Genomic DNA, 16,028 nt, shown 5'->3' on the forward strand with positions numbered 1-16,028 from the left:
ATATATATATATATATATATATACACAGTATGTATATACATGTATATACACACAAATACGAATGTGTAAAAAGCTGCTTTTCTCACCTCATGCCATGATTTCTAAACTCTCGATGGCACTGAGATGAATTGAAGTGGGTGGAATCATTATGAGAGCGGTGCAGGAGCAATGCAGAGAAAGAAATGCAGGAAAGCTCTCCCAGCAATCTGTGGGCCTCAGCCTCCACTGCTGGGCCGAGCCTTTGTGCGATAAATCAATTTCCATAAGGGGTTTATGAGAAAGACAGCCATGCTTATTGTTCTTATTAAAAACATGAATGTGAGAGATTCCATTCATCTGAGGTCACAGTCAGCTAATAATTTCTTCAGGCTGGTTTGCAGGGGAGCTGGAAGGGTGATCTGTCTGCAGCAGGCCAGATATGTGAGTCAGGGGAGAATAAGTGGCTGTGTCTTTTAAGTTGGCAGGTGTGTTTAGTCTTAGCCTTAGCCTCATGCTCGTGGCTGTGTTAGTCTGCCACGCTGAGGAAAGATTGGTGTTGCACCGTTCAGAAATCAAAGAGATGGATTTCCTGTAATAGTAAATTGCTGCTTTTGGGGTGGTGCCACTTTGGTGGTTTAGGTTTTAATCAGAAAAGACTGCCAGCAAGTGCAGATTTATGTGTGTGCTAGGTGTCCATTGTGATAAAGCCAATAACATAAACGTTAATAGGAAATTTTTCTTTGCACATGTGATTAGCATTAATTATAAAACGTTAAGTTTAAGCTCTGATTAATTTTTTCCCCATTTTTGTTCATTTATAATGTGAAATGGACCACATTTTTTACAGCATACATTTCTAGTCCTGTCAGCCACTTCAAGTTTTTTTTTTACATTACCCCATATTTACTTTTTCGCAAACACACTTATCAGCAGGGGAGACATGAGATTTCCTGCTCAACTTGCTGTAAAATAGCATTCAAACATTTTTTTTGTGGGGGAAAAAAGGGACTGAAATATTTCAGGTGCTCAGAGCCCTGAAAACTAGATTAAAACAGCAATTTTCCTCTAGGAAAACTTGCTTTTGCTGACTTCCAGTTGTTTAACTTTTCACTTTGCTGGTAGGATGTAAGACTATACTCCGGGGTGTGTCAGTACTCTGTGATATTAGTGCCACCTATCACTCATACCAAGTGTATTGAGACACAAAATTCATTGTTCCTAATCCCCCTTTCTCTCCAGTTCTGCTCCTGTTGTCGAATCTGGGTGGGTTTAGGTGTGTATTATTGTGTATATGTAGGTTTGTGTGTTCGTTCATCTTGATCTTGTTTCTTGGGCTGGTCTGCTGGTTTCGTATTTAGGGTTGGGGAGCAAATGTGCTGTTGGAGTGAGGTGGCTGAGGGTGGATGTGCGAACAGATATATCTATATCAATTGGTGGTGGGGTTTAAAGTAGCTTTTATTGTTTTTATTGCTTTTATTGTTCTTATTTTGTAAAAGTGGCCCTTTTTGTACTAGAAGGACCATCTATAAAGATAATAATTGGATGAATTGCTCTGGTGGTGGAAAATGTTTTTTTTTCTTCTCCTTTTTTTACCTGATGTCTTGGGCTAAAGGCCTGTCTTTACCGCTTTTGAAAAATACTTTAAGTGTTTTATTTCAGTCATATTCTAACTTGCATGGCCCAGTTCTCTCATATTTATTTTCACCTATTTTGCTTTTACACATTTTGATCTCATTAGCTATGGGTGTTCAAAAATGTCAATGACACATTTTCATTATTTAGCTCACTTATTAAATTCTAGTCAAAAATTTAATTTCCACTGATATTTTTATTGCTATTTATTGCTGTTCTTATATTTTGCTATTTTTAACTAAATGTTAACTTTTAATGTCAGTGTCTAAAAACTGAATTCTAAATCTAAATATGAAAAAAACAAAAATCTTAAATATGGCAGCAGCCTTTGCTTTTGGTCTTTGTTCCAGTGTCGTCATCCTGCGACACAAGCATCTGCTAACATTGCTAATGCTAATAATGCTGCTAAAGATAGCATTTAAAATTTAAATTCAAAATGAGTTCATTGAAAATAATAGATGGTACCTGTGGTCCGGCAGTTTGAAGTGCAGCTCAGATACAAGTCTCAAGGTTGATGTCTTGTAAAGAAATTTTAGCAGTGTTAGCAGCATTAGCGGTTGCCTTTGTCACAGGATGATGATGTCATAACAAGAGCAAACAAAGCGTAGCGACGGCTGTGTTCTATTTTGAAATACCTCAATGTAAGCTTTAACTATTAGTCAAGACATTTAAGATTTTACTTTTCTTTAAGATTTGCATGTAGGGTTTAACATTTAGACATAACAGTTAATATCCAAACTTAATAAAATTAGCTAAATGTAAGAACAGTGAGCTAAATAATACTAAAGTGTTAGTGGGAAATTCTAAGAAGGATTTTACACTCAGAAAGTCACTCGTAATGAAAATGTGTTTGAAACATGTTTGAACATTTTATTTTAAACCTGGCCTCTCATAATTAGCAAAGTTTCTTTGGTTTGGTTTATTTTAAAGTGAAAACTTACAATTTTTTCATCTATTGTCCAAATTATGCCTTATTTTCTGAATAAAACTCAGAGGTAAATGCAAAAAATGTTGAATATGTTTGTGTTCCCTGTGTGCCAGGTTTACCAAAGATGATAGTGATCAGAGACTACAGTGGTATCCCCAACCCCCAGTGCGGGCCTCCGCTGAGCATTCATGCGGGAGATGTCATCGAGTTGATGTTTGCTGACCTGCAAAGCTCCTGGTGGCAGGTGTGTGCCTTTCTGCTCATTTTTGTTTTATGTCCACATCTGTGACTTGTTAAAACACGACACGTCAGCGCTCACCTGGTTAGTGAGATACACGCAAAATCTTTGCTGAATCAAATTATCTTTAGTCAACTGCCTCCCCTCCCAAATAGTGACCAGGGAAACATGTTTAAAAGCCCCCAGTACAGTGACGTCAGCAATTTATCTCTCTGTGATGACGTTTTTTTTTCTAAGATAAACTGCAAACTGGCCTGTGGTTGTTCATCACATTCTGTCTGCTGTCAAGATGAGCTACAATATATGGCAATGAGGTCAACCACAGTTAGAAGATTTGTATTAACTTCACTGGACCCTAGTTGCATTTCAGATGGGATAGCCGACCTGTCCTTCACTCTTTACTTTGAATCCGAGCCAACATAAGATGATCTAAACAATTAGTGGCTTCAGTTGATTAATGGCGTGCCACAGCGAAACAATAAAACACAAAACACTTTAGCCCCTGGTGGCTGCTTTAATGGTGGTGCGCAACCTCATGTCCTGGCACATTTAGCAACCCTCTCACGACATTGGGGTGTTTGACCTTATCTATTTTTGAAAGGATACCGTTATCTGGGGTCTTCCAGGAGCCTGCCTTGCTGTTTCTAACTCTACTTTATGGTGGCATTAAAGCCTCATCCTCCTTCTGGTGCTGCTCCAATCAGACTGCGGTCTTTGCCAACGGCGTGGCTGGGAGTGGGCAGTTAGCCCAATTTTCCGTCGCTCCATGTTTCTCTCTGTCGTGACATAGCACAAGGTGGAGGGTGAGGACATGGACGCCCGGAGAGTTCATGTAGGCTGGTTGAATGGCTACCAGAATGTCACGGCCCAGCCCCATTGCCAGTGTATTGTTTTCTGCCATGGTAACAATCCATACTGGAAGGGAATAGTCTGAGTAATAATGTGATGACACACATTTGTGTATCCGTGCCTGCTGCATAATGATACTGTAAACAGCTTAACTAAAAAGCTAGGGGTAGAGCGGTGTTTTGATAAACATATTCCCACATTGTTTGCACTGCTTGTTCCACTAGGGCTCAATTAAAGCTGTGTGTGGAGGGAGTGTTGATATAAAAGCACATCTTAAATATCTTTTGGAAGTATGAATATTTGCTGAAGCAGTAAAAATGTTGAAGTTTAAGTCTTTAGGTCAGCCAGTGTACTTTTCAATCATGTATTTTAATTTATACAAAATAAGCAGAACAATTTTTTTCACAAGAATATAGTATAACATTCAGAAACAACAGAGAAAAAACTGACAGAGTTGCATAGTTATGTCAGTTTTTCGATAGCGCTATTAGCATTTGCATATATATTTTTTAGCTCTTTAACATCGCTTAACTCTATAGCAGCCAAAGAAGGCTACACAACAAACTTTAAGTAACGGCAAAAACCACCGAAACATAATGTTAACTAATTAGCATTTTCTGTGAAAGTGCATCTTGAATGCTTAATGTTGACAATTTGTTTTTGCAAGAAAAAAATACAAAAATTTTCCAATTTGTTGTAAAAAAAGTTATAAGTAACAGAAAAGAAGTAGCTGAAAAAGTTGAATCTAGCACAACGATTTAGAAAGAATATGTTTGCTAAATTCAGCAGTAAGAAGCTGAAATTATCACAAAAAACTGAATTTAGCAGTAAAACAAAGCTGAAATTAGTAGACAAGCAGCTGTGACATAACTGAAAAAGCTGAATATAGCACAACAAAATAGAACGCAGATGCTGAATTAAGCAGTAAGAAGCTGAAGTTATCCAAAAAAGTGAAGTTAGCTGTAAAAAAGCTAAAAGTAGCATAAAAGTAGCTATAAAGTAGCTGAAAAAGCAGAATAAAGCACAAAGAAATAGATAGAACACATTTGCTGAATTAAGCAGTAAGAAGATGAAATTAGTTGAAAAATAAAAAAACAGCTTAAATTAGCTTAAATAAGCTGATAGAAGTACAAAAAGTTTTAATCGGAAGAGTAGCTGAAAACAGCAGAAAGATAACTGTAAAAAGCAGAAAAATATCTAAAATTAGCAAAAAATAAGCTGAAAGAAGCTGACATTTAGCACAAAGATGTAAAAAAGCAACAACAAAAAACAGAACTAAATTGAAAAGTGCAGTAAAAATTTATAAACATTTTGAAGGGTTTTATGGATGTCCATTCATTTTTATTCAGAAAAGAATGGCTGAAAAGACTAAATTTCGGAAAAAAGTATAAATTTCTGAAATACCAAAAGTCATTGCATTGTTGAAATTGCACAAAAATTGCAGAACAAGATATGCGCAAAAAAATGAATGGAATAGAAAAACAGATAATTTCATTAATGCAAATGCGATGAAGCATTCACACAATAAATAATACTAACCTCTTCAAATCACATCAACTTCACTGTTCCCAAATATGAGGTGTTCTCGCCCAGGTCTGTTCTTATAGATTTTCAAATTTGTACTTTATAAAGTTGGTGTCGAAGTAAATTCAAATCAGGAACAAGATAAATTAAAAAGGACATGTATACAAGGACATAAAAAAAGCATTAAAGAGCATCCGCTTAGATGAACAACTAACGTTTAATAACTTAATTTTTACAGCTTAATTTCTTTGCCTCAAAGTTTTGATTGTTTTAATATTTTCTGCTGGTTACAGTGTCACATATAAACTTCTGGTGGCAGTAATCAGCTGTAAATATTATATATACTAATAAAAAAGACAAAGAAGAATTTGAATTAAAGAAAATAGTTTCAGAGCCTGCACTAAATGGCTTCAGTTCAACAAGTTTGAGAGGTCTCATAGTTACACACAATATGATTTGGGGAAAAAACACTGAATCTTAACAGAACCTTGTTTGTTTACAATGAAAAGTCCACAGGGTGCCTTTAATCTTCTGCGTCCCCGGTGGCGCCAGAGGATGGAATTACAGAACAGTGAGAATTCATATCCCCTGTTACCCAGAAGGCAATTATCCCCCATCCCCCTGGCAGAACAATACAATCAATCACTGTAATTTCATTTGATCCTCTGGCTGCTGCCTGTTTATGCCAACAGAGTAATAAGTTTAATCTTTATCATACGCTTATCGAAAGCATAACAAATAGAGAAGGGCTCTCTAAAAACCTTTGATGAAATGTTATTACACAGAATGAATCATAGAGATGGGTTAAGATTCGCTTTCCAATCTAGTTACTGCCAGTGCAGTGCATGGCTCCAAAAAGCATTTTATACTCTAATAAAGAGGGAGCGAGGAGAAAAAACACAAACAGGGCAGGAAGCTGAACGAAGAGTTTCCCTTGCCCTCAACGCTTCTCATTTTCTCAGGTTCACTCAGATTTCAAATTGAACTCGAACTCAAAGTTGTAACCTCACATGTCAAGCTAGATATATATTTTTTCCTGCCTAAACAATGGTAAATTAAATCTATGCTAAGTTAAACTAAAAGCTACTTTATATTCACACTAGAGTGACTGGTTTTACGAATTTGGTTTATTTAGATAGAGACTAAAGTTTGCCTTTTACGTGCTTCTTTAAAGATTAATTTACATATAAAGCCTGTCAACGCTTCAGGCAGGTTTCCTCAAAAGCACTTGTGCGACTTTAGCGTGAGCCGGAGCTCACACTGTTTGGATATTAAAAGACCAGAATAAGATTCATTATTTAGTGTTAAACGGGGCCCCTTGTTTTGATGCAGTACAAATTTAACTGCCGGCAGAGTTTGAACCGTAATTAACTTGGGCTGCAATTTAGATGCACTGCTTGTTGTGTGCTAATTGCTGAGGATTTACTGAAGCAAGAGTGGGAGTGGGGGGGAAGGAGAAAAGGAGGAGAAGGCAGGGAGGCAGAAGCGTGGCTGCACCCAGACAAATATAATGCGATTAACACGCGGTTCCCTTCGCAGGGCAAAGTCGTGGCGACAAGCAAGACTGGCTTCTTTCCAAGTGACGCTGTGAGGCCTTGCCCATGTGTAAGTGTTCATGGTTATTCAAATCAATAAGACAAAATTTAGTGTGATTACGGTGCATTCAGCAGATAATGGCTACTATTGATGTCTTGCCAAAGAGATGTAGTGCTTGGAATTGCTTTTTCTTCACTGGTAGAGACTTGTTTTAGCCATTAGATATGGCTTGAATATCACATTACCACTAATGACCTCCACCCTCTGTATTGACTGTTTAAAAACACAAAATAACCACAATTCTTTTCTCTGCCAGGTTCCAAAACCTGTCGATTATTCTGCACAGCTCTGGTAAGTGGCAGAAAAAAAAGAAAGAAAGAAAAAAGATGGCGTTTGTGTCGAGCAGAATGTGTTCTAACACCGTATTGTCGACTATATTGACTGCTCTCATCTTCATATTCAGAATGATTGATTGCAGTGTAAGTGCAGTAGTTGTTTATTGATGGTTCAGGTTTGCAGGGCCAATGGAGAGATACCAAGCTGAGGTGGAGCTCCTGGACAGAGAAAACGGCACATATCTCGTTCGACACAGGAGTAAAGAGTGCAACGAATATGCCATCAGTATAAAGTGAGTGACATGATGACTTTCTATCTGTTTATTTCAATCACAAATCTCATTCAGTTCTGCTTTTTTTTTATCAGAAATGTTTGAAAAAAAAATCCACCACAATCTCAATCTTATTGGCAAAATCACTTTCTTATGAGAAGCAAGAGACAAGCAGGTGGTAATTTAAGAAGTGTCAGCCTGAAAATATCCACTCAGTACAACAGTTTATCTGAAAGTACGGTATATAGCTCATATGTACTTCCATAAATCTAGACCTATTCAACTAAATTGCTTAAGGGAGCACAGTTGCTCAAAGACAACAGCTCAGGAGGGAGACTGTGAAGGTGAAACACTGTATGTAACAGAACAAGTATTATAACTTACATTTTCAACTTTTTTATTTTGTTGCATTGAATATCAAATCTGCAATTGATTTAAAATTCATTTTTGTATTAGATTGCGTGGGGGCAGTGGGGGAGTCATTGCCAGGCCAGATAGAAGTCACACACGGGCCAGATGTGGCCCGCGGGCCACCAGTTGAATAGTCCTGATCTAGAAGCTAAAGCAGATTGTGTGGTGATTTGTTTATTTCAACAAAAAACCAGGTAGTTATTATAAAATAAAGAAGAGGTGAACTAAAAAGGCACATTTGCTTAAATTTCGAGTGAAATATTGTGAGAAAAAAAGTTTATTTAGTTTTAAAATATATTCACAAGCTTTAAGTGTTTTTTAGGTTTTTGTCTGAATCCAAACTATGTAGAATCTCTAAATATTGATGAGCACAAAACCTGCTCCTGAGGAAAACCAAACAAAAAGCTTTTGTTAAACAGAATGTCTTTTGAGTTGATGCAGTTGTTTTTACTTGCCAAACGTGATCTAAGGCAGAGTAATCAGTGAACCAACTACAGGGTCATTATTGGTGCCCAAGGTTCATTGATGTGTGTAAGGAGTGAAGCTGGTCAGATCCTGTGGTTCCCATTAAAGAGCCATTAAACTGCTCAAAACCTTTATATTGGCTCTGATAGGAAGGTGTCAGATCACACAGCGTGCCGCAGCTTGATGCTTATCGGGCCTGTAAGCTGCATACCAGCCAGGGTGTTCATGCTGAGCCTTATCCATCGCTGAAAGTGCTTGTATTGGACATGTGAGCCTCAGAACTGGATTGAGCGATGGAAAATAGATCGGATGAATCATTTTTTCTTTTACACCGTGTAGAGAGCTAGTGAAAAGACAGCTGCAGGAGACTGTATTGGTGGTCTGAGCTGGGGAAATCCTGCGTCCTGGGATTTATTTGGTGCTATTTTGACACATAGGTCACACCTAAACATTATCACAGCCCATGTTCTCTCAGTTACAGCAGCATTATTCCCAGATGGCAGGGGCCTCTTTCAGCAGGATAAAGTACCGTGCCATCCTTCAAAAATGAAACTGTTGACTTGGTCTCTTGGTACTCACATCTGAACCAACCCAAGCAGATGTGCTGAAAAAAATGAAAAACCAATTATGCAAAAAAAAGTATATTGAGCAAAGAGTCAAGTATATTTTGTTTGATAGATTTCTTTCTACACCCGTTATGAGTATGGTATTTGCTCAGTGTTAAAGTTAATGATGCTCATTGGTTCAAATATTGATTCACATGTAAAGCAGTGCATAAAATGTTGAATTCTTTGAACGTCACTATTGCCACTAAAAAATATTAGAAATATCGACTTGAAGGGAATTCATAATCAATAAGTCGAAGTCTGAATAATGTAGTAGACAACCAGTTGAATCTCTTCTAAAAACTTTATTCATCTCTCACTCCGATCAGCTCCAGCAGCACATAGTCAGCAGCCCTCAGAGTAAAATGACCTTTGTCTTATCTAGATATAAAAACAGAACCCGACTATCCCAGGCTGCTCTAAGACAGAGATTGCACACAAGAAGTAACAAAAAAAACTCTTTCCTATATGATGATTCAACCTTTTAACACATCTCTTCCTGGTTACACTCCTGGAGGTGTTACCTTTTATGTGAGATGTAGAACTTAACCAACATTTGTTTATGAAGACAGAAAGGACACATCGATAAGACACACCAACTCTCATTCTTTGTTTTAAACCACATCAGAAAGTATAAAAATACAATACTGGATCTAACATTTAGTCAATGAGTTACAAAATTTCCTTCAGACTAATTGCTATTTAATATTGATAATTTAATGTATTCCAACTTACTTGACCATAAGATGAATTTCTGATAAGAGTTTTATCATTGCACTTTGCATGGAACACACAAGTATTTGCATGGTAAGCTTTTAGATCGAAGTGTGAAGACATGTCTTTATAATTCACATAAAGAATACCCCCATTTACTCTTTATAAATCTTACTTATGTAAACCTAGAAAGAAACCAATTTAAATTAAAATGCTTTATGGATGTCTCCGTTCACACATTTCTAGTAACTGTAACATTAAGATGAAGATGAAGTAAAACTAAATGAACTGTTTTATTATCTATTGTCTGTGTCTCTGGCACATATCCAAGGAGTGCTTGATAGACTTTTATCAAATTATTTGGTTATAGTCTGTAATGCATATCATAGGAGTGCTAGAAACCCAGTTGTAGACATCGCGTACTCTCCATAGAGCTCCAATAAATGGCGGTGATATCTACGAGTTAAGTGCTGCCTTATCCTTCTTTTTAAAAACAACTTTGTCTATTTAACTAGTGAATATCTTCCGGGCTACATCAAAGCTTGTTCAGTCTTTAAAAAGAGAAAGGCCTATTGAGTCCCTCTGATCTGGCATGGTGTTTGCAACAGATTATAGCGATGGAGGGAACACTCTGAAATAGTGTTTCGTGTTAAGACTGTTTAGCCGGTGACACACCATTCCAGCCTATTTATTTCGGTGGTCTCATACCGTTACTCATTCAGAGCTTTGATCTACGGGGCCAGTGTCTGAACACTCCAATCCTAATTGCCTGTCTCAGTGCTTAAGATCCCTATCAGGATGGTTGTTTGAGATAATGGAGCTTTATATAGAGAGCTCCTACTAATCAACTAGAACTGTTTAATGTCAAACGCGACAAGCGGTCAGTTTGTATGTGTTTGTATGGATGTGCAGCCTCGGGATCATGTAGGATTAAAGAAAAAACATCCTGAAACAAGCCTAATCTGTGTCTATGCATTGCACTGCTTATAACTCAGCACACATCAATAATGTATTACTGCACATATATTCATAATGTATTAGGAAATTTGCAACATGACTGTATTCTTCTCATCTTTTATGCAGTGCACTGGGAGATTTACAGTGCCCATCTGTCTCCAGTCCAACTTGGACATCATCACATGGGTGATGAGTTATATTCACTACTGTCCTCTAGATACTTAAGTGATTGAGGGGATACTATGTATACCCAGAGTTCACTCTAAACAATTTCAAAGTTAATAGCCACAGTAATTAGCTTTTATACACCCCGATTTTTAACTCTTGCGTGACTCTGCAAAACAGGAAGTTAACATGATTAGCTGCGATATTTATTTACACCTTGCTCACACATAAATCCAAATCATTCATTAGAAATCTTATTCGCTTTTTTAATAAAATGTTTGTTAAAAAAGAGTAAACTTTTTCACATATTAGTAACTGCATCGGCTCAGCTGGTAGAGCAGTTGCCTCTCAGCAAGAAGGTTGCCGGATCGAATCCCAGCCAGGGATCTTTCTGGGTAGAGTTTGATTTTTCTCACTGTGCATATGTGGGCTTTCTCCGGGCACTTCAGTTTCCTCCCACAGACCAAAAACATGACTGTTAGGCTAAATGGTAACAATAAATTGCTCCATGTGTCTCTTTGTGGCCTGTCTAGGGTGTACCCCACCCCTCTCACTGTGAATGCTGGGAACCAGTGACCCCAAAAGGAAGCAGCGGCTAAAAGATTATGGATGAATGGATGGATTGTACTTGCCAGAGTAGGATGGTGCATACAGAAGTCTACCTAATGCTCTTGTGCCACCTTCTGTATTTGAATACATGCAGATTAAATGAGTTTAATTGTGGCACCATTTTTTTTGTTAAAACACCAGGCAACAAACTATGTTTTGACCCATCTTAAAGGCACAGTGTGTAGGATTTTGTCAATTCTTTTAGCCAAAATTGAGATAATCACTAATGACAATAATAAAAACATGTCTAATCATTGCAGACAAAGACCTTGTTTTATTACTTTTACCTTATAAAAAGCTGTTTATATCTCCATGGTCGCGGGTCGCCACTACAGGCAGCCGCCATCTTGCACCGCCATCTTGTCTACGAGGGCTCATGAAGGACAAACTGCGGTGGCGGCGTCAAAAACGGTTTTAGTTGTAATACTATAAATGTAATATTTGTTGTCTGTCATTGYAGCTGGGATAATTTTACTTATTAAAGCTCATAATCTTACCACTTGAAACATCACTAGCCCTGAAGCTGCTGGTAGACATCGCGGTTGGAATTATCAAAGGTTTTTGACACCTGAGAGACACCGTAGCAACTCCTTTGCATTTGGAAGCGGGGGGTGGGGGTGGGGGGAGGACCAGGGAGGATGATTCAACCACTCAACTACTAGATGTCGCTGAAAACAACAAATGCTACACACTGTGCCTTTAAGAAAAAATACTGTGACTGGTCACTGCTAAAAAGCTTATGTCAAAACGTGACACATCAACTAAAGAAAAAAAAAATCAAATGGTTGTTGCAAATGTAGTGCATATGCAACAAATCTTGTTATGTATATAAAGTATATATATATATATATATATATAATATATATATATATATATATATATAATATAAAATATATATATATATATATATATATATATATATATATATGATTTATTTTTTTAAATGTTCAGTTATTGGAGGGTAGCCACTCACAAAAGATGTACAAAAGAAATCTTGTTGATTGCATAAAACAATAATAGGTATACGTATAAATAGCATCAGGAAGTAAAATTGTAATATAAAAAATCAATAATTTACAAAAAACACATCAGTTTGTTACTTCAAACTACTGTAAGAAATGAGTTTGTGAGATTATTTGATTGAATAATAAGTGTGGGACTCACACACAAGAAAATCAGGCGTTTTTCCTTTTTTTCCCAAACAGAGTTGCTCGTCTCAGGACAACAATTAGCTGTCAGCTCAGGCCGACCTCTCTGACAGTTCACCACAGATACCAGATTGATGTGAAAGCATGTATGGTTGATTAGTAGTCCATGTCTTATTCACCCTCCACAGGTTCAACGATAAAGTCAAGCACATTAAGATTCTGACCAAGGATGGGTGCTTTTACATTGCGGAGAGTCGGCTGTTCAAGACTGTGCTGGTAAAGGGTTTGACTTTGAATGGATTTTTTTTTTCTTTGCCCTACATACTGCAGCTGGATTAATGAGTTAGACTGTTTCAACATTACTTCTAATTTCTCTATTATATTTATTGAATTTTTAGAACTAATCGACGAATATTAAATGGTTGATTTGTTTTGCACATGAATACATTTTCAGTACAGACTCATCTTGTACTAAGATCAAACTAACAGTTTGCTAAATAACATTCCCATGCTTATTTGCATTATTTTCCATTTTTTTGTACACATTTCAAGCTAGCAAGCTTAGTGATGTGAGGTGTTAACTTTGTGTTTTGTCTTCTTATGCTGATTTGACACAGGACTTGGTGGAGTACTATAAACAGCACTCTCTGAAGGAGGGTTTCAGCAGTCTTGACACCACTCTGCAGGTTCCCTACAGAGAACTGTCCAATGGAAACATGCCTAAGGCCATTACCAAGGTTGGCAGTGGTGAGTCTGCTTCACAAACATCCAGGTTCCTTTCCTGACACTATCTGCCTGACAGGTGGAAACACTACAGGCTCAGATCATATCTTGAGCTGGTTTATATCTGAAAGACATTCTTAGCAAGGAATTTGTTTTGACCTGTTTCAAAGACTAGCTTTTGTGGCTTTTTGCTGTGAAAACATATCAGATAAAAAATACATTTTCCCCCTTTGAAATGCCATAATGCCTGCCAGCTGGGTATAACAGGAATAGCCAGTGGTAAGCAATTATAGCATTTCAAGTCATCACTTAGAAACAATGGAAGTAATATGAAGTGAGAAACAATTGGTGAGTCAGTCTATTCAGTTATGCACAGCAGTTAGATTTTATTGAACAAGGAAGGCCTTTGTTCTTCACACTCCATAATGCAAAATCTACAAACTGTCAAAATAAACAGCTATAGCTTTGATTTATGGAACAACTTATCACATGCACACACAAAGTCAAAGCACTTCCTTTAGCTTCATTTCAATATTTATTATTCTTAATAATTTTTGCTAAATGCAGATTTCTAAATCTAGTTTGTATATTAAATCTTCATTTAAAAAGAAAAAAAATATATATATATATATATATATATATTTGTGGCAAAATGCAGATTTAATCCAATGAAAAAAAATGAGGCCAGTAGCTCCTGACCAAGTGTGACGAGCTGCCAGTCAGGTTATGTGGACCAGAAACAGCTCACACATGCTTTGTTTGTCACAGTGACCTCATACAGTATAATAACACAGGATGGACACCAGCAGGTTGATTTGTTTCACAGGACTCCTTTAAATGGTAATGAATACAAAAAACACTTATCTTTTTAGAATATTAACTGTGTTTGACAATGAAACAAACGTAGCAGTACTTGCTGTTCAGCACTGCTAAATGTTCTTCAAAACAAAAAAATATAATAATTTGGCTTTACACTAAAGCATAAGGTGCCAGGTAAATTAATATCCTGCATAAAAAAAATTACACACGCCAATAAGTTTGATATTATATAATGCCTAGTAGGCAGAGAAAATCATAAGATTTTTATTCAAACACATGCTTTTTGTTATGTTTTATGAAACAAACATGATAAAGCACTAGTTCTTTGACGATGTAAGCAGTGTTTGTTCCTTAAGTTATTGCATTTCCTAAAGCAATTCCTCGCTGCATGTTAAACAGCTTAAACGGCTACAAAAACACACACACAAAAAAATAAACAATAACATGACATGGCATATGAGACGATAGAGAAAATCGAAAACACTGTGACTGAGAGAGAAAAAAAAAACAGAGCCTCGGCAGCTCAACGGGCTTGGCAGGGAGGTCCCAGTTAGGGCTCAGCGCCTCAGGCAACCACCAGGAGCCCGCTACTTCAAAACATCACACTCCACACTCTGCTTAGCTCTGAGATGGCTTCACAATCTTACTGACAGGACATGACATTCCACTTGGGCTGGCTGCAGCAAAATAAATAAATAAATAAGATGTGTGACAGCCGTCTGCTGACACACACCTGAGGGAATACCCCCGGTCCAACTGAGGGAGCATGACTTTTTCCACAAAAATGGAGGGGAGAAAAAAAAAAGTTTGCGAATACAGTCTGATCTGGAAAAGCATGAAGCAGCTGGAGGTAAACTGTCTTAACTTTAAGAGAGATGTATGAGTAAACAACCAGCAGCCGAGGCGAGCAGATGAGCGCAGGAACAAAGTCAAAGTTAGCCTTTTGTTACTGTGTGGATGTAAAATTCTGCTGCGTTTTCGTCGCTCGGCTTCTTTTGGCGGATTTGGTCTCTGAGCGCATCGGTCTTCAAAGCAGCTCTGTAAGAGGTGTTTTTGTGCATTGCTGCCATTCATTGCACAACTTTTTTTATTTTCTCATGAAGCCTTGACAGACCTGCCATCGCCTCAGTGCATTCTGGGATGGATTAATATTGCCTTAAGTCGTCCACCCCCGTAGACAGACTAGTGTGGGCATTGTATTCTCTGTCAGGTAAACAGCCTCTGTGAAAAGACAGATGTCATGCAACAGCAAAAGAAAAGGGGCTGAATCTCAAAACAGGCAGCACATTGCGAAGAAAAAAAAAAGAATAATGCAAGGCTGTGTGAACGTACACAAACTGCAGAAGCTGCTGAAAAGCCATCAGAAATCAGGAGAAATGTGCTTGGAAAATCTCCAACAAACATGTTTAATTAAGTCTGACTGTGGGCTTCTTATTCTGGATGCATCTGAATGCTCAAAACAGGACATTATTTGGAATGCAGTGATAATTTTAATATGTCAGAAAAAAATCATTCTCTAGTTAAGAGGGGTGGGGGTATTTTGCTAAATGGTCTTTTTTGAGCTTTATATCATGTTTATAATGTCAATCCCTTATCAAAAACACACCCAGAGTGTTGCTTTGACTCATACGTGCATGTTTGAGAAATCCTTGAATCTCCTGTGGTAGCCACGTGGAGCTGTCTAAAAGTTTAATGGTACGAAGCTCCGCCCATTTACACTAAGCTCCTCCCTGGAGACAAATCAGTGCCAATCACATTCATACACTGATGGGACACACATCAGAAGCTTTAGGGGTGAAGTATCTTGTCCAAGCACAAAAACTGAGACAGCTGGACGGGGGGATGGAACCCAGGAAGACTTCCCTAACCACTCTGCCCCCCACCCCACCCCTTTAAGGTTTGTTTTATTTGTTTTATGATGTAATATTTGTAGAAACAGTTTTTAGAGGTCTATAAAACAATTAGGTCTAAATGTTATTGACTTGAAGTACAACTTGCAGTTGTTTCACAGTGTTGCGTAAGCTTTTCAGTTGTTTGTATGGCGTTTAGACAGACACTTGCCCTGCACTGGCTGCTGCCTGTAAGGGAGAAAAGAAGGAATATAACCATATTGTTGTGT

At 37.6% G+C, this 16,028-nt stretch overlaps 1 protein-coding gene across 1 annotated transcript in view; it reads left to right on the top strand.

The window, feature by feature from the left end:
* The window catches only part of LOC106516896 (guanine nucleotide exchange factor VAV3), a 63,043-nt gene that overhangs the window by 41,043 nt on the left and 5,972 nt on the right, over window positions 1-16,028 (top strand). Inside the window, exons 20-25 of the mRNA XM_014007485.1 lie at window positions 2,653-2,783; window positions 6,690-6,755; window positions 7,003-7,037; window positions 7,198-7,314; window positions 12,556-12,643; window positions 12,985-13,114. Coding sequence (XP_013862939.1) covers window positions 2,653-2,783; window positions 6,690-6,755; window positions 7,003-7,037; window positions 7,198-7,314; window positions 12,556-12,643; window positions 12,985-13,114 — 567 coding nt within the window. The remainder of the gene's footprint in view (window positions 1-2,652; window positions 2,784-6,689; window positions 6,756-7,002; window positions 7,038-7,197; window positions 7,315-12,555; window positions 12,644-12,984; window positions 13,115-16,028) is intronic.

Source organism: Austrofundulus limnaeus, unplaced genomic scaffold (assembly GCF_001266775.1).
Source record: "Austrofundulus limnaeus strain Quisiro unplaced genomic scaffold, Austrofundulus_limnaeus-1.0 Scaffold42, whole genome shotgun sequence".
NCBI classification, from domain to species: Eukaryota; Metazoa; Chordata; class Actinopteri; order Cyprinodontiformes; family Rivulidae; genus Austrofundulus; species Austrofundulus limnaeus.